The sequence below is a fragment of the Schistocerca nitens genome, chromosome 3 (assembly GCF_023898315.1).
Source record: "Schistocerca nitens isolate TAMUIC-IGC-003100 chromosome 3, iqSchNite1.1, whole genome shotgun sequence".
NCBI lineage: Eukaryota > Metazoa > Arthropoda > Insecta > Orthoptera > Acrididae > Schistocerca > Schistocerca nitens.
This window is the reverse complement of record NC_064616.1, coordinates 293,556,263-293,576,300: the sequence shown is the minus strand read 5'-3', so window position 1 is coordinate 293,576,300 and position 20,038 is coordinate 293,556,263. Positions and strand designations below refer to the sequence as shown.

At 42.1% G+C, this 20,038-nt stretch overlaps 1 protein-coding gene across 1 annotated transcript in view; it reads left to right on the top strand.

Annotated features, from left to right (window-relative positions):
• Positions 1-4,712: 4,712 nt before the first annotated feature.
• The window catches only part of LOC126248264 (uncharacterized), a 127,410-nt gene continuing 112,084 nt past the window's right edge, over positions 4,713-20,038 (top strand). The window contains exon 1 of the mRNA XM_049949118.1: positions 4,713-4,743. Within this exon, the coding sequence (XP_049805075.1) occupies positions 4,721-4,743 (23 nt within the window). The 5' untranslated portion in view covers positions 4,713-4,720. The remainder of the gene's footprint in view (positions 4,744-20,038) is intronic.

The window sequence follows — 20,038 nt, the reverse complement described above, 5'->3', positions numbered from 1 at the left end:
GTGACTCTACCCTTCATTCGATCCCTACGAAACCCTACATTTCAGCAGGATAATGCACGACCGCATGTGGCAGATCCTGTAGGGGCCTTTCTGGATACAGAAAATGTTCGACTGCTGCCCTGGCCAGCTCATTCTCCAGATCTCCAATGAATACCCGTTTATCATCTGCATTTCTTCTTGGTGTAGCAATTTTAATGGCCAGTAGTGTATAAATATGGACTCTGCCTGTTGAGCAAGAGCAACTCGAGTTTCACACGAGGGATACTTTATAAAACTGTGCTGATTCGTAGGCAGAGGCTTCTCCGTCTCAAGACAGTATATTATATTCGAACTGAGAATATGTTCAAGGATTCTGTAGCAAACCGATGTTAGGGATATTGCTCTGTAATTTTGCGGGTCCATCTCTTTAAGCTTCTTACAGGGTGACATTTATTGAACTATGTGAAATAAAATCGTCATAACTTCTGAACGGTTGCGTTACGACGTTCAAACTGCACGTTAGGCCGTGGGGCATTATCGGAATTAATATGCGATTTGTTGTTTGGTTTAGCGGCAAAGCCCACTTTCATTTGGATGGGTTCGTCAATAAGCAAAACTGGCGCATTTGGGGGACTGAGAATCCGCGAGATGTATCTTCACCCTCAACAGGTGTCTGTGTAGTGTGCAATCTCCAGTCACGGAATAATCGGTGCGATATTCCTTGATGGCACGGTGACTTCCGAACGGTACGTGAAGTTTTGGAAAATGATTTCTTCCTCATTATCAAAAGTGAGACTGATTTCGACATGTCATAACCTAAATAAGAGTATGTTTAGTGACGTTTACATGTTGAATAAAGTGTGTGCACGTCGTAATTTGTACTAATTTACGTTTTTTTCATATAGTTCAACAATTGTCACCCTGTATGTACAGGAATCACCTGCGCTTTTATGCAGTCGCATGGGAGTTTGCGCTGGGTGAGAGATTCGCGGTAAGTGCAAGTTAGGTAATGGGCCAAAGACGTAGAGTACTCCTTGTAAAACTGAACTGAGATTCCATTCGGTCCAGCCGGCCGCGGTGGTCTAGCGGTTCTGGCGCTGCAGTCCGGAACCGCGGGACTGCTACGGTCGCAGGTTCGAATCCTGCCTAGGGCATGGGTATGTGTGATGTCCTTAGGTTAGTTAGGTTTAAGTAGTTCTAAGTTCTAGGGGACTTATGACCTAAGATGTTGAGTCCCATAGTGCTCAGAGCCATTTTTCCATTCGGTCCCGGGAACTTATTTGTCCTTATTTATCCTTGACAAGATTTATCTCTGTTATTACATGAAATCCAGACCACGCCTAAATTCCACGATATATAGGACGTTCTTCGACGTCCGACTAGTCAGTCGGCAAGACTCAGCAGAACCAGGAGCACCTCCGAAGATATCGAACGTAGCTTTGGACGAAACGGCAGGGATAGAAGAGCTCCATGGACCACGACCATACGACCCGGAAGAATTCTCGGCAGGCCGGCCCGAGTGGCCGAGCAGTTCTAGGCGCTACAGTCTGGAAGCGCGCGACTACTACGGTCACAGGTTCGAATCCTGCCTCGGGCATTGATGTGTGTGATGTCCTTAGGTTAGTTAGGTTTAAGTAGTTCTAACTTCTAGGGGACTGATGACCCCAGATGTTAAGTCCCATAGTGCTCAGAGCCATTTGAACCAATTCTCGGCAGCTCAAATTATTTGTTTCCAACTCTCGTAGTTGTTTCTCTACGCCAGGGATGCTTTTTACTATGTCATCCGTACGAGAGTACGTTCGTTGGTCAAACGATCGTATGTTGTATGATTCTCCTGCGTGAACGGCTTTAGTTTTGCTGTCTTCAACTGCAACATCAGACTGGTCAATGAGCAACTGGATGAAAGCCTTAGACACGCTTAGCGGTTTTACATATGAATATTCTCGGTTTCCCTGCCCGATCTTTTGCTATGGTATGATAGTGGCAGCACAGACGCCCAAAATTCTACTATCCTTCACCTACCGCCATTTGCGTGTTCTCTTTTGAACGGAGAGTGCAACAGCCTCTGCTTCCTCAGCATTTTCCGAATTTCGTTATTAAACCATGGTGGGTCTTTTCTAGCCTTAATCCACTTACTAGGCAGATAACTCTCCAGATCGCAGTTTACAATCTGCTTTAACTTCGCCGATCTTACTGAAACTTAGTGACCTCAATTTACTGTCTGAGTGAGATGCTAACAACTGCTTATCTGCTCTATCTGTCAGAAAAAATTTTCCCTTGCCTTCTTGACTGATTTATTAACTTTCGTAGCTATATTTGCTATAATGAAATCATGATCGGTAATCCCCGTTTCTATACTGAAGTTGTCGGTAAGTTCCGGCATATTTGTAGCTACAAGGAAACTCTTTGAAATGGATCTACTCTTACTGACAGCGGCAATTACTGTCGCGTTTGAAACCGATTGTCACTGACAAGGCGTGACACATATCTGCAGTAACTGTCCGTTAGTATCTTATTACGACCACTTTTCTCACACTGTGTTACATTGGTGCGAGTGGTACACCATCCATTGCATATACGCTGGTAGTCCGCGTTGATAAGCCAAAAACTCGGCCAACTTCAATGTTAAAAACATTGTTTATTGTGTAAAACACTAAGTGTGACGCGTTTCGGAAGTCAAGCTTCCATCATCAGAATAATAAAAAGTAAGAGAACCTGTTAAAACTCGCTAAAATGGAACATGCACCAGGCACAATAAAATTGATAATAAAATTAAAACATCGAGGCTACTTCCCTTGTTGCAACCGTGTCTTCCAAGGTGCATCTCCACATAGTTGTCAAAATATAAAAAACACTAAAATGGTGTCGCTTATGGTGTTCAACATCTAACTACATGGCTCTCTCCTCTATCGTCGTAAACCACCCGTGCGTCTTCGTTGATACCACACACCACGTAGCCAAACACGACACTGAAACGCGAGTGAGCCCACACGCAAGTAAACAAGGAAGTCACAGAGATATCTATACAAACAGATAACGTATACATGTTCCAAGGACCTCATGAAACAATCGTATCCTGCCAATTGCTAAAAATGTAGTTACTAAAAGAAACCAGTGAAATGTTTGAAAAAGTTATTTGTATCACCAGTTAGCTGTTCATTCAGTGTGTTCTGATTATCCACGCTATGTATCGTAATTTCCAGCTGTTCTAGTAGATCCAGCTTTTTGCCTTTGTCCTGTCTATGTAAAATAACGAGATCCTGATCTATTCTCAACATGGGGTGTCCCGTTTTCCAAATATGCGTTTCTGCAGCTGACTTTTCGAAATTATTAAGCCGGAAAGCATCGCTATGTTCTTTGTAACGTTTTTTTAAGGACCTACCAGTTTGGCCTACATAGCTCGCCTTGCACGTGTTACACTGAATTTTATAGACCCCAGCTCTCTCATATTTATCGCGTTCCTGCTGTAAATTATTTCTTAGTTTAAACCTCAACGTATTATTGGTCTGAAAACCGGTATCAACTTTAAAAGGTTTGAAAATGTTAGCCACTTTTTGCGAAATATCACCGAAGTATGGTAATGTGACTCTCGTAATATTATTTGCTGTATTCTTCCTTGCATTCGCGAGCTGTTTCTGTCGTATTAGTTTATTGACAACGTTTTGGTGATATCCGTTAGCTCTGGCTAGTTGCTTCCCGATGCTCAGCTCAGTCATTCTGTCTTCTTCATTCATAGGGACTCTAAAGGCTCAATCCACAAAGATCTAAAAGCAGAAAGTGTCTGGCCATTAGGATGGCAGGAATTATTTTGTATCAACACGGCTGCAACAAGGGAAGTAGCCACGATGTTTTAATTTTATTATTAATTTTATCGTGCCTTGTGCATGTTCCATTTTAGCGAGTTTTAACAGGTTCTTTTACTTTTTATTATTCTAATGATGGAAGCTTGACTTCCGAAACGCGTCAATCTTAGTGTTTTACACTATAAACAAGTGGTTGAGCCGATATATTTTTTAACATTGACATTCATAACCACGACCTCTCATCCAGTACGGATAAAATCGAAATCGGCCAACTTCATTCACGGTGTGGTCAGGGGCATCCCCAAACACGACAACTCCTTTCTTCCATTCCGTCACGTCTCCACGTGTTACTGCGCTAATCCATAAAAGCGACTGGAATGTGTACACCACTTCACTACCATGACTAGTAGTAGAGGGCGACATGACCGTCTGGTACCAGATCTTCACCACCTACGATACCCGCAAGCGGCCCGTTGCTCATGTTAGCGAGTTTCTAATATTTTGCCCGATGAGTTACATGGTAGATATTTATAATCGTAACTTTTACCTACACTTGAGATAACGGGTCACGAGCATCGAAAATCTGACCTGGGTATGGTAGGATCCAAGTGTACACGCAATCACTGCGCCTTCTTGGTCTGTCTGAAAATACTTGTGTGGCGGTAGACGCGGCGGCGCCGAGCTGTGAGCAGCGCGGGAAAACACTAGGCTCAAGGGTATAAGTGCAGGTAACGAAGCGGGCGTTCTTTTTTCTGCGAATGCCGTGACGTCAGGTCGGAAGCTGAAGGCTGCGCATCCGGGTGTGTGTGTGGGTATATAGCTGCAGCGCGGGGCGCCACCTCACAGTCCCAGCCATTGCCGCCGTACCTGCAGTGCTCGCCGGCGCCGTTACGTTGCTCGCTGCTTCCGTCAGTGCTTTCAACGCACAGGGGCTGGGGATGGCCTCTGAGTTCACCACCAGGCACGTATTCGCTGCGGCTCCTCATAATCATGACCTTCGTGTGCCCTGCTGACCACTGTATTTAGCAAACTGACTTTCCAATATCACATTTGGTTGCTCGTCCAAACGCTCCAATGCCGTACGGTCTGTTGGCTTTCGTTTCGGTATGTTCGGCCGACGTTTGTTAAATACTTTTTCTGACTATCATATTGGAATTTTCAGCTCCTCCCGTGCTTTCAGAAAATAATAATGAAATTAGGCATAGGTCAACCATTTTGCAAGTACACAATTATTGTTTTGCCTTGATAGCCAAGCAGGGTTCACCACAGTTGTGGCACCGTCAGTGGGCTTTACATTTTACATTGTGTGTATCCTGTGACTGCCAACTGAAATCAGCCTCAGGTCTAAATTAAGGGTCCATTCTCCTCTGTCAGCCTTCAAAATAAGTGATTTTACGACTATTTTGGAAAAACTAAGGAGGCAATCAACGTAAATCTTTTTGCACATTATTTATTGATTCTTGCACAACATCTAATTTTTTTTAAAGAAATTCGGTAATCATTAAGCCCTCCGTCCCAGGAGTTAAAGTTGCTCTGTCCAAAATGAGGTGTGCCCATGATCGAAGTGCTGCAGTCTGGAAATCTTATCTGTAATCAAAAAACAATTTCTTTAAAAAATGGCTCTGAGCGCTATGGGACTTAACTGCTGTGGTCATCAGTCCCCTAGAACTTAGAACTACTTAAACCTAACTAACCTAAGGACATCACACACATCCATGCCCGAGGCAGGATTCGAACCTGGGACCATAGCGATCGCGCGGTTTCAGACTGTAGCGCCTTGAACCGCTCGACCACACTGGCCGGTACAATTTCTTTAATCCATAGAATATTGCACACGCAGTAATAACACAGTTTCTTTGAAATCTGAAAAAAAGAATATCAAATTGCACAGGTTTGAGACAAAGATACAATTTTGACTTTTTTTGGTCATGCTATTACCAATAACTGATGAATAAATTAAATTAAAAATTAGCCTACTACTCCCCGCAGACATGCCCGAGGAGTAATTCTGCCAAATTTCAAAAAGATATCTTTCTTAGTGCGCCCATAATCCATTCCGTCAGCTTAAGATGAAGTGTGTTTCAAGTTGACATAATGGATTGCGTGCACACTAATATCGATATGTTTTTTAAAATTTGGGTGAATTACTCTTCGGACGTGTCCGCAAGGAGTAATAGTCTAATTTTTTATTTTAATTTATTCGTTAGTGATTGCAAAAAGAGTGGCCAAAAACACACGACAAAACTACATCTTTCATAGGACACACTTCATTTTGGACAGAACAACTTTAACTGCTAGGATGGGGGGCTTAATGCTGACTGAATTTATTTAAAGAAATCGGAAGATGTTGTCCAATAATCAATGAATAATGTTCAAAAAGATTTACGTTGCTTGCTTCGTTCGTTTTCTCAAAAAAATCGTAAAATCGTTAATTTTATAGATTGACTGATGGGAATGGACCCTTAATACAGTGGTTTATATCTGCGTAAAAAACGTATTTTTTGTTTCTGTGTAGTTGGAATGACGTTTACTCCTGCTCATTTGTGAATCCTGCGTCTTGTTACGGTGCTGTCGCTTGGACACACAAAGGTAAATTGTGCAATGAAACGTATCTGCAACCCATGGTAATATAACAAGACGCAGGATTCACAAATGAGCTGTAGAAAACGTCACTTCATCTACACAAAAACAACAAAAACACTTTTGACACATAAATATAAACCAGCCGAAGCTCAGGACAAGCCAAATACAGCAATGATGGCGTGGTGTATTAATGACCTGTTGCTGACTTCGGTTGGCAGCCACAGGACATAAACAATATACAATAAAAGAGAAAAGCCCACTGGGGAAGCCACAACTGTGGTGGAACATGTTTGGGTATTAAAGCAAAACAATAATTGTGTACTAGTAGAAAGGTGGACCCGTATTTAATTTCATTTGCGACCTTTCTGACGTTTCGTCAGCACAACTGACAGACATTACTGGTGGCGAGCAAGTGTGTGAATCTCTGGCAATGCCAGCGACTTGTGCTGGCCAAACGTCAGATAAATTATTAAACAAACATCGGAAGAGGATCACGAGACCAAAGCCAACAAGCAATACGTGAATAAGTAGCCACGAAAGCTTCGCCGAGAGAGGTGGTGCAGTGATTAGCATACTTTACTCGCATTCGGGAAGACGACTGTTCAGATCCTCGTCTGATCAACCAGACTTAGGTTTTCCTTGATTTTCCTAAATCGGTTCGAGCCAAATCAGGGATGGTCCTTTTGAAAATGGCACAGCCGACTTCCTTCCCACTCTTTTCCTAATCCGAGCTTGTGTTCGTCTCGTTGACGACAGGACGTTAAACACTAATCTTCTTTCCTTCTTTTACAGAAACTTCAACAATTTTGCACTCCAATAGCGATTCTAGAAATTCGATTTTGGCTGCCAGATTCCATACTCCACAATCGTCGTTCGGCTCCATATAAACGTTCTACTGCATTAAAATAGTGGTTCTGACGTCAGGCTGCGGCTTGATTTTTTAAAATGTTGCCTTAAACACTGGACTGACGAGAAAGTGATTCATCTTCTATATTTGATTGTTGAGAGTTTTCCTATTGGGCGAGCAGGATAACTGACAATGACCGAAGTAGAAAGGGTATAAAATGCAGACTGTCAATAGCAAATGAAAAGTTTCTAAAAAAAGAAAATTGTTGACAGTGAATGTAAATTGAATATTATTAAGTACTTGCTGAAGGTATTTTTCGGGAGTGTGTAGCCTTGTATGGAACCGAAACATGGACGGTAAAGAGTTCAGACAAGAAGAAGGTAGAAACTTTAGAAATTTGGTGCCACAGAAGTAGCTGAAGATTAGATGATGAGTTACGGCATCGAATTGGAGGTAAAAGAAATTTATAGCACGATAGGACTAAAAGATGATTGATAACACTCATCCTGTGACGTTAAGGAATCGTCAGTATGGTAAAGGAAAGAAGCGTGTGGGGTTAAAACTGAAGAGGGGAACCGAGGATCGAAAACAGTAAGCAGGCACAAAAGCATGTAGGTTGCAGTAGTAACGCAGAGAGACAAGACATGAACACGATACACTATCATGGAGGGCTTCATCAAACCAGTATCCGGACTGAAGACCACAACAACAGTTGTCAACAAGTACTTTTTTCCTTTATGAAATGAAAAGAGTACACGAATGCAGATGCATGTTCCTGGTTTCATAATCACGAGCTCTCGCTGTGTTGCGTAAAGAGTACGATTCTAATACACATTCTCAGCTGAAAATATCGAAACATTCTGACCCTTTAAGTGATTTCTTAATACATTCGTCCTTTGGCTGAAGCTTACTTTTTTCGGATTTTGCTTTCAAATATATAATTGCAGTAACAGTATTCTGTCTTGAGCAAACGTAAATACTTCTTTAACACTCATACGTTTTTCGGTGAAGTTTCACCATCATCAGGGGTCATTGTATTTTCTGTGAATAACATGTAAAAATTTTGTATAATAATATGTACAGATGTGAGATTACGCTATTTATATTTGTAATATTACTAACAAAATACATATCTTAATATTAATAAAGACGTTTCTGTAGCTGTTTGTTATTTGCAGTAGAGGATGGTGTTGTACCTTGAGGATAGTGTATTTAGGAACACATGGAGTATCCTGGTCGGTGTTTTAATCTAGTGACTGATTTCATAATTATGTGGAAAGAATGGGCACTAGAGACCGCCAGAAGCAGTTTCCATCATTTTATTCTGCATCTGTTGTTGTGAGACACGGGTTTGTGTTTCGTGTAGCATTTGAAAATACTTAGAGTTCTACAAATTTAAGTGCTATATAATATATTGGAAGACATTATTAAGCCTTTAGTTACAGAATATTACGGTGAGTAAAATTATGTATATTTTTAAAACAAATTATATAACCTGTGGACCACACTTCGTCGGTCTTGCACCATCTTGTACCTTGAAATGGAAGGAGGTTTCCTACCACGAAACATGTGACATTTCTAAATGAACTGAGTTTCTCTAATGTGTTAACAATTTTACCGGCCTTGCAAATGGACATTTGTATTATTTTGTAATAGTTCTTATTTCAAATTGTATTTTCTCGATGGTAACACTTTTAAATTTCAATAGAATATTTGTTCCTAGGCAGATAACCAAGTTACTCTGTGAAACCTATTTTTTCAAATTTGGAAAAAACTAACTTTCACAGAGAAATTTTTGTAATTTCGGAAAAAGACTGAATCCCACAAAAAGTGAATCCTATCATTTAAAAATAGAATAAAAATTTTACAACTCTATTATTGGCCTGGAAAATAGGCAAAAGTCAGAAAAGTATTTGGAGATACAACTCTCTTCGCCCGCATCTCGTGGTCGTGCGGTAGCGTTCTCGCTTCCCACGCCCGGGTTCCCGGGTTCGATTCCCGGCGGGGTCAGGGATTTTCTCTGCCTCGTGATGGCTGGGTGTTGTGTGATGTCCTTAGGTTAGTTAGGTTTAAGTAGTTCTAAGTTCTAGGGGACTGATGACCATAGATGTTAAGTCCCATAGTGCTCAGAGCCATTTGAACCATTTTGAACAACTCTCTTCCCTAAAGCTGATATTTCTTGCTCCAGTTTGTCATGGGCAACAAATCAGAATTTATCCATGGTATATTAAGTACACAGTGTGTCCTAGGAGGCATGGTCATTATTCAGGGATATGATAGGAAAACGTATTCGAAGTAAAAATCTAGTAAAAAAGGGCTCAAAAATGCATACCTTAAGACCTATGAGCACTTCATCTTCAATACTATGGGTCGGCCGCGGTGGCCGAGCGGTTCTAGGCGCTTCAGTCCGGAACCGCTCGACTGCTACAGCCGCAGGTTCGAATCCTGCCTCGGGCATGGATGTGTGTGATGTCCTTAGGTTAGTTAGGTTTAAGTAGTTCTAAGTTGAAGGAGACTGATGAACTCAGATGTTAAGTCCCATAGTGTTCAGAGCCATCTGAACCATATTTTTTAAATACTGTGAAACACATCTCTTCTACTGAACAATATTATAAAAAGGAAGTTTGCTATTCACCATATTATGGAGATGCTGAGTCGAAGATAGGCACAACAAAAAGACTGTCACACATAAAGCTTTCAGCCAGTAAGACATTCGTCACAAATAGATGACAGACACACACACACACACACACACACACACACACACACACACACACACAGACACTCTCACACAAACGCAACTCACGCACAGGGCTGCAGTCTCAGGCAACTGAAACGACTGTAGTCGTGTGTGTGAGTTGCGTTTGCGTGAGTGTGTGTGTCTGTGTGTATGTGTGTATGTGTGTGTGTGTGTGTGTGTGTGTGTGTGTGTGTGTGTGTGTGTGTGTGTGCGTGCGTGTGTGTGTGGTATATTTTTGACGAAGGATTTACTGGCCGATAGCTTTATCTGGAACAGACTTTTTGATGTGCCTATCTGCGACTCAGCATCTCTGCTATGTGGTGAGTAGCAACTTCCCTTTTCATAATATTGTTATATTACATCCTGGATTTTCCATTGTTTGATCTCATACTGAACAAGTGTTAATAGCTCTTAAGGTATGCATTTTAGAGACCACATTTACTATACAATTTTATTCTTGCTTGGGACCGTACTACCTTCTCACAATATATAGAAAGGGAAGAGCTTGCAGTAGAAGAGATTTGTTTCACAGTATCGAAAATGAAAAAGTCCTCATAGGTCTTAAGATTTGCATTTCAGAACCAAAGTTTGATAGACTTCTTTGTTTCGAATGCTCGTTCCTGTCATATCGCTGAAAATTGACCTTTCTTCCTGGGACACCCTGTATGTTTACATTATCAGACTCTAGGCCTAAAATGAAACCATTGCTGTTTTCCCTGTTTTGTTGATGTTAGGCTATGTACATACTGCCATTATCTTACTTTTTGCTGACAATAGTGATTTGTTAATAATCTTTTAACTATCATTTGCAAGGTTAATGTAATAGATTTTGAAACTACTGTAAGGTCATGTTACTTGTGATGGGCTCTGAAAATTGGTGAGCAACGAGAGGGAGTTTTGTATGTACATACAGTTTTTTTTTTTTTAATAAGGCGACTGAACTTATACCTCATGGTCTCCCTGACCATAGTATGTATGAGTGGCAGTCTTTTTTGTGTTGTTTCTATTACTAGCATCTATTTTCATCCGTGGTTATTACTGTGGAAGTAGACTGCTCCATTCTGATATAAGCTCAGGAGAAAAAACAGTCACGCCCTTAGAAGAACATACTAGCCGCTTTGGAGAGCTGTATATGACGTTCAGTTGGCACCAGGCTGTCATGTAACGTCAAACGCTGATGTAAGTCAGGGCAGTGAGGTATATTCACGCCAGTCGGTTGTATGGAAGTAAGTGCAGTAAGATTGGTCGAAGTGGATGCGTGACAGAATGGCAAAACGGAGCTGTTGTGTTGAGACGTGTCCATGAACACACAGTGATGGAAACTAGCCGATATGTTAGTGTATCAACGCGGGCTGCCTACCACGTCTACAGGGGGTGGTGTACTACTGGCAGTCATTTAGCTTGGCGTGTGAATAGTGACCATAAAAAGAGTCTCTTGTGTTTATTTCAACATTCTCGATTTTGCTCTTTCTTCTGTATCTTCATGATGAGTTTTCTGGAAACACTCCCATCTTCCAAGATGCCAGCAGCTGTGTTCATAGGGCTGCACGTGCTCATTCCTGGGTTGTCTAACACTCAGGCTCCGTACCACACCTCGTCTGGCACGCCAGATCACCCGATCTTAATCCCATGTAAAATGTCTAGAACAACTGGGAACGGTGGATGAAATGTAGCAATCAACATCTCCGCAGTTTGGTAGCTCTATGTGATCTGATCATCAATGAGCAGCTTCAGCTGAACATATCGTACATGAAGAAACTTTTGGATTCTCCTCTTTGTCATAATGAGGCTGTTATCAAGGCTAGAGTAGGTGTTACAATGTATTAGCGTGATGTCTCCAGGTGTTGGGAAGATTTTTCGTGCACCTGAGCATATATTTTAATTCTGAATACACTCTATCACCTGACGTAAAAGACTGGTCGAACAGTGCCAAGTGTAGTGTGCTACACTGGTTGCCTGAAACGGTCTATCGTTGACAGTGGCTCTGGACTGTCTCTTTCTTGCCTTACATTAAATTAAGTATAGCTTAACGCACTGTCACACATTAGACTGAGTGCCCATTGAAAGTCAAGTAGTTGCTGACCTAGCACCCAAATTAATAAAGGATGAAGGTGATTTCCAGGACAGTTCAGGGTCACCCAACAACAACAGTGTCACGAGGATCTGATCCCTACCTCCCCCCTCCCATGTCATCTTCTCCACCTTCCCCCTTCAAGGTCACGCCCTCCTCCCTCCTCTCCTACCACCTCTCCCCCTCTATTCTCACATGCAGCATTGCCATATCTCTTCCAAGATGGCGGATTTTGCCAACAAGGGTTGCTTAAAAAATTCTAGGTGGTAGAAATAGGTCAGTTAAAATGGCTGAATCAAAATTTTATACCTTGTACTATGTTGAACATAATGTACTTGCAATACTTAAAAATGATGACCTTTTGTCTGCATCAACTTTCCACGAATGTGTCTCAGTTATTGAGTAGAGTAATCGATTAAAACGTAGGTAATGCATCAGTATTTGTGTTGATGTTTCATGTCTTTCTCTTATTAGTACAGTGCTGGGTCAGGTACACTTTGTGGAAGTGTAGCCAGTTGCCTCATGTCTCAAGCAGCTGTTAGTGGAAATCTCTCTATCTTACAAATGGTCATGTCTTCAAGTCTTTTTGTTATATGAAAAGTGCTGTTTAGTCTGAATCAGTCTCCATTAGCAAAGGACTCTTCTTACTCTACTTTCTGTACTGAATATACATGTATTTACAGTACAGCAGTAGTTTAGTTGGAAGTAAAATTTTGCAGTCTATCTCACTGCATCTGGATTTTTTAGATATGAGCCTTGCACTCAGATGTGAGTCAGATGTGCTAAGAAGGCTGCACCCACTGTCATTCCCAGAGAAACTTCACAGGCAGCTCTCTACAAGGGAACAAAGTCAGCGTGCATCCTACATACTGGTAGCATCACAGCATTAATGCCTCTGTTACAAAATATTTTGTCTCTGACCTCTTCTGCTGCTTGAAGAGAAACAAAACTCCAAGGTAAAGTGGCCAGTTTTGCTTTATGTCATTACAGTATGACTCTTATCCTTATAATTAGGCATCAATGCGTCATTGATTTTATGCTTCTCTGTTCCTTCACCTCTTTTTACCACATATGGAATTGAAAATGATCTGTGATAAGTATTGTAATCTGTACCGGGGACCTAGAACTGTTCTAGAAACTGCCTTCGTCCTCTACTCACTTTATGTGCTCACCATTCTCCCATTGTGTTGGCCTTTGGTGCCATATCAGACTGGACGAATAATAGTTTATACATGTTCGTGAATGTTGTCCACCCGTTGCCTCTGCTCACAAGCATTCTGGGTGAGCAACCATTCGTTATTGTATTCACTCTTGTGAGAATGTAATCAAAACATTTATGTAACAAATTATGCCTTCAGATTTATGTTAATTTGTATTTCAGGGCTGTTATTTTCTTCCATTGGTAAATTCTTTGATTTTGAACTTATCATTCATACTCTTCTGATTTGAATGATTCATTTTATCACTTACATGTTTCTACGTCGGGATACATATACTGCACAATCCACTGTACAGTGTGTGGTGAACGGTTCTCCCTGTCAGACATGGATCGAGGAAAAAGTACTGTCGGCACCCCTTCTTGCCATTATTCAATCTAAATAATTTCCAGAAAAGTTAAAAAAAAGTTTATTCTGACCAAACTAATGGCCTGAAGTAAAAGAGACAGCATTTTCGTGGTCCTTGTACAGTTTCACTAAGGGCAATGATTTCTGCGATATTGAGCGCATCGAATTTCTTACGTAAAGGTCTATATCTTCTACAGTTTTGTCCTGACTACAAAGATTTTATAGCTGCTGTAGACTCCTAGTGTTTATGACCAACGACTTCAATAAATTCCTATTTTCTTTGCGATATTTTTTTATTCCCAAAGCGCTACCACGCCTTCAAAGCTTGTAATAAGTACCATATCTTGTAACAGCTACCTATCTTCTCGACTTTATAGTTTTCTTATTGATCATTGATTGCACTTCAGAAAGCAGGTAGTAAAATCTTCATTAGACATTCTGCCTAAATCTGGCAAGTACTCATCGACACCTCGGTAAATACCTCGCCTATTCAGAATTTGGTGGGCACTTGCTCTGCGATCGCCGAATGTCGCGTATAAAGTTTTACTAAGGCCTAAAAGATTATTCTTTCAATTATGACTTTGAAGGTTATTAGTTTCATTGTTTTGAATTTTCTTTTATTGGTTATCTGTGTTTGAATTAGTGAGGATTTTTTAACTTTATTAGAGCGAAAGGTTTTAGGTTCTGGCGCCGGCTTTACATAGACCGGCAGATTACAGTAACGTAAAGTTCTGTAGGTATTTTCGCTACGTTCATCTGTACTTATGTATTGTTTATGTAGAAGATTGTTTTAGAATTGAAGTGCCATATGTAACCTGCTTTACCGTCTTGGTGATAGTGAATGATTAGTAAAGTAATTTTCCCTAGTTTGTGGATACTAGGGTAGCTTCACCTCTACAGGCCTGTCACGTGTGGGAATTCGCACTGCTTTTATTGCACTCTTAAGAAAGTGGCTAACAAAGTGATGCTTTGCTTGTGTGTTGGCAGCCTGCTGTTCGACGACCTAGTGCAGCCGCTGTGCACAGAATCCACGACCAATGACGCGTGCTACGGCTGCTTCGCGCGCTACGCCAGGATGAGGCAGGTAGTCTATACAGCTTGACAGACACGAAAAATGTGACAGCTTTCTAACAAAAAAAAAACGACATTCTGCCTTCTAAGAGATAATATTACAAACTATAAATAGTATTCTCTCCTTAGTGTGTTAACGAACATTTATTTACATATTTTTTATTTATTTGTGATCATACGCAAGTGTTGCTCCTCTAGTGGCTGTGGAAAAGTGTGTTTTCTACGACAGAAAAAAGAGAGGTATAATAGTATATTTTATTTCTAGAATATGCTATATAAATTATTAAATTGTTGTGTGATATATCACAAACGTTTATATGAAATAAATTTAATCTATGTGCAATATCTAATTATTCATTACACTTTCTACTTCTTATGCGTCCTGGTATCGGCAGACTCAAATGAATGTGCCCAGGGCAAGAATGGATGAATTGGTCCAGTTAGCTGCCTTGTGTGTCACTGGTTCCCTGTTGCGCAAATGTTCCTAAACTACATTATCTACTAATATGTAATATCAAATAACCTAACAATCACCATGAAATTTGTCTCATCTCATCTTTTTTTCTCAATCTGATGTATAAATATGGCACTGAAACGGTGCATCACTTTTGTATCCTGACAGTTAAGACAAAAAAATTCGTGTTAATGAACACCGTGGGTGGAGAACAGTCCATCCGTTACAGCAGCTGTCTCCATGACAGCTGGGCGTCAACATAAAAAGATGTATCAACAGAAAAGTTCTTCTTCCAGTTCCCCTGAGGTCCGCACAGGTTAAAATTGCGGACGAAGCGTACCTTCCGGCATTGGTTTCATTCTGCTATAGGACGACACCGACCTTCTAATAGCCGAACATTCAACCAGCAGACTCAAGGTACATACATTGATCTAGCAGAAAAACCGTTTCTACTGACTCTTATTAAGCTTCCTTCCAGCTACTCCGTTCAGTGTTCGCGACATCCTTTGCTGTAGCTGAATCAAACTTCTTCTTCTACTTGCTCGTCTTCCCTTTCACGGAAATTTGAGGCCATATGAATTTTTTGGAAATTTGTGGTAAGTTCCTATGGAATCAAACTGCTGAGGTAATCGGTCCCTAGGCTTACACATTACTTAATCTAATTTAAACTATCTTACGCCAAGAACAACACACACACCGATGCCCGAGGGAGGACTCGAACCTCTTACGGGGGGAAGCCGCGGCTACCCCGCGCGGTCGAGGCCATATGACCCACTCCGGTTTCAAATATATATATCAGAAATTTATCATTTTGTTTCGCTTTCTTTTACTTGAGGCGAAATAGACAAATCATATTTCCTTACAAATAAGTTAAATAGTTATGTTTTCCCATGTTTTTCGGAGAAGAGCTACAACTGTATTTTAATTACTTTTACCAGATGCATACGATGAACTCAAAAAGTGCGCCAGGGACTACTTGAATGGCACATCCTATGCAGAATGTCAGGCAGTGGTGAGTCAATAAATTATTTTCATAATGATAACAATACATAAAGTTCACCGAGTCTCAACTGCCCTTTAAGGTAATGTTTATGCACAACATACCCGTAATGAGGCAGTTCCGAATCGCTGTTTAGCCCGTGCATCTTCTATAGCTCTGTAGCTCTATATAACTGTCACGTCCATAGTCAACTTAGCTTCAGTATGCTTGAATTATTCACGAACAGTAGTGTTAGGTTTATTCTTGCGAGAGTCTTGTACGTAGGTTCTCGCAGTAAAAGGAGAAATTAAACCAAAACGTCTCTTTCACGCTTCAGAAGTCCCAATTTGTAAACGAGTGGCAAGAAAACGGTCGTTTTTAATCACTCCGCAAATATTAATTTGCCTTGGACATTACAATTAGGTGCCGATCTAGGGTGTGATGCTGTTGAAAACTTTACCGTGAGTTGAAACACGATGTGAGAGACCAACGCGCTTTTACATTACCTTACCTTGATGCTCTGTGAGAATGTAAAAGTGACTTCTGCATCCCATTTTTTCTTTCATTTTCAGATCGGAGATGCTACAGGCAGTCAAAGCGGACAGTCGAATGTATTCTGCGATTTTGAAAAGTGCGTTAGGAAGCGGGACATTTTGCATCTGGTAAGTGTGACGAACAATAATTTATATACATGTACGCCTTGGTTGAGAAATTATGAAAATTTCTGAAACAACTTTCTTTATCTTTCATCATTTGCTTGCTTTTTTTTAGGTCGATGAATGTGCCAGACAGAGTGACAATTCCAAATCTGAAGCGGAGAAGTACGTACAAACAACATCCTGCGTTCTTGAAGAAATGCATCGGCGCAAATTTGTAAGTGCTTAGCTAACTAAAAAACAAAAAAAGCGTGATGCGTATCGAAAAGCAAACGATGTACAGAAAATGCTGAATGCATTAGAAGAGCTATGGACCGTTTTTCACGTAAACTATTATTTATGGATCTATTGATAGTTTTCTGTATCTCACAAACAACAATTTGGAAAAATGTAATACTAACTCACTCGTGCGGAAAATGATAGGTAGGTGTAGATGGTTCGATAGTATTAAAACCTGTCATGACCTGCCATTTTTGAAATTTAGATTGTATTGTATTGCATTGAAGTGGCGACCTAGAAACGACGGAGAGGCTTGGTCCCCGCCGTAGGCCTCAGTGGTACACAACCTCACAACAGGCTATAGAGGTCCACTCACCCCACCACCGCCCCACACTGAACCCAGGGTTTTTGTGCGGTTCGGCCCCTAGTGGACCCCCCCAGGAACGTCTCACACCAGACGAGTGTAACCCCAATGTTTGCGTGGTAGAGTAATTATGATGTACGCGTACGTGGAGACAGTGTTCGCGCAGCAATCGCCGACATAGTGTAACTGAGGCGGAATGAGGGGAACCAGCCCGCATTCGCCGATGCAGATGGAAAACCGCCCCTTAAAAATCATCCACAGATTGGCGCCGGCACATTGGACCCCGACACTAATCCGCCGGGCGGAATCGTGCCGGGGACAGGCACGCCTACCCGCCAGGAAAGCAGTGTTTTAGACTGCACAGATAACCGGGAGGGCCTGGAATTTAGGTTACTATGTTATTCTTAAAGTCTATGCGTAATCCGTCTATCTTAATGCATCTTGCACACCAGGTGGAATAGTTTTGCATAGTTTGCTCTTCCAAGGCGGTGAGACTCTTCAACACATGGCGAAACCACGTCCAGACGTTGTGAGGTTGGGCGGCCACCGCTCATGTACAGATGTCGGATGTCGTAGGTTGGGCAGACTGGTAAAACAGGACAGGCGACGAACTTTGGCAGACCTAACATTATACTTTAGTACCGGGTAGAGTACAAGTGTATCTGAAGACACAGTGAACCAAACACTTCTAACAATGGGCCTCCGCAGCCGATGATCCATTTATATGCATTGTTAACACCATGTCATCGGCAACTGTGATCGAAATTGGCACGTGACTACCGGCACTGGACGTTGGCGCAGTGGCAGAGCGTTGCATGGTCTGATGAATCCCTATACCTCCTTCATTATGCCGATGAGAGGGCGAAAATCCGTCGTCTTCCAGGGGAACAGCTCCTCGACAAGTGTACTGCAGGACAGAGACAATCTGGCGGTGGCTCCATTATGCTTTGGGGAACATTTGCGTGGGTATCCATGGGCCGAGTGTAGCTCGTGAAAGGCACCGTGACGCCCAAGGAGTATCGTACACTGGTTGCAAAAATGGTTCAAATGGCTCTGAGCACTATGGGACTTAACTTCTAAGGTCCTAAGTCCCCTACAACTTAAAACTACTTAAACCTAACCAACCTAAGGACATCACACATCCATGCCCGAGGCAGGATTCGAACCTGCGACCCTACCAGTCGCGGGGTTCCAGACTGTAGCATCTAGAATCGCTCGGCCACCCCGGCCGCCCACTGGTTGCAGATGACGTACATCCCTTCATAACGATCGTGTTTCCCAATGGCAGTGGTATTTTTCAACAAGATTTCACAAGGCCAGAAGTATGATGAAGTGGTTCTAGTAACACAGTGGCGAGTTCCAATTGATGTGCTGACCCTCCAACTCGCCAGATCTGAACCCCATCGAACACATCTGGGATGTGGTTGAACGTGGCGTCAGAGCTCATCGCCCCCCTCCCCAGAAATTACAGGAATTGGGTTACTTGTATGTAGATGTGGTACCAACTCCCTCCAGCGACCTACCAAGGCGTCATTGCTTCCGTGTCACGATGCATCACCGCCGTTATCCGTGCCAAGGATGGACATACCGGCTATTATGTAGGTGGTCGTAATGTTCTGACTGATCACTGTACGTAGACGGCACAATCTCAATTCGGAACCATACAGAGGGGTGTAGACAGTCTAACTCTGCGAATGGAAAAGGCTAGGGGAGAGGGGTGGGGGAGGCTGATGCTGTATGTAGACTGATGTAGACCGTACGGTAACTTGCGGAGTTCAGACGTGCTTGTAACACAGGTTCTCTGCTTACAGCTGTTGGGACCTCGATACCCAGGTGGCTTCTGGAGTCTGAAGGCGTACGCGCTGTACGTGACGGAGGCCGGCGAGCTGCGTGTGATGTCGACGTACGTGGGGGCCAACGATCAGTTCAGCTGCGAGCCCTCACCTTCCCCCACTCGGGCCGATTCCTGCTTCGGCAACAAATTTCCTTTAATGTAAAACAAAATTATCCTTCAACAATTAAAAGGATTAACTATATTCTGTGTATATTTCATTTCTATCATCGAAATCGTAACCTTTGCTTTCAGAACAATTAATGGCAGCTCCACATATTTGTGGTCGTTTAAATCTGCATGCTGGACTGGGGCTCAAAACTGAAACCTTGTGTTTCGCAAGTGGCGCTCTTACCTACTTAGTTAAGCTCCATTAATTGCAGGAGTAGTATTTGTCATAGCAGACTGGAGAAATTAGAATATTAATATAGTATTACTTAATTGCAGAAGCGACAGTGGAAAGATCCCAGAACTATATCCGGATCAGAGCAAGAAAGAGATTGACAGTTCATTGCTTACACGAGAGCTACCATAGCAATCATCAAGCACAGAAAGTGTTGGTCGCGCCTTCTGTTTTGTTCCCCGTTGACATATCGCTCTGTGGACGACAATTACGGCGGCTAACATAACTGTTGTGTTTCCTTTTCGCCATGTGCTTTGTTATTTGGTGCTTATAATACCCAAAAATGGATCAAATGGCTCTGAGCACTATGGGACTTAACATCTGAGGTCATCAGTCCCCTAGACTTAGAACTACTTAAACCTAAGTAACCTAAGGACATCACACACATCCATGCCCGAGGCAGGATTCGAACCTGCGACCGTAGCAGCAGCGCGGTTCCAGACTGAAACGCCTGAACCTCTCGGCCACAACGG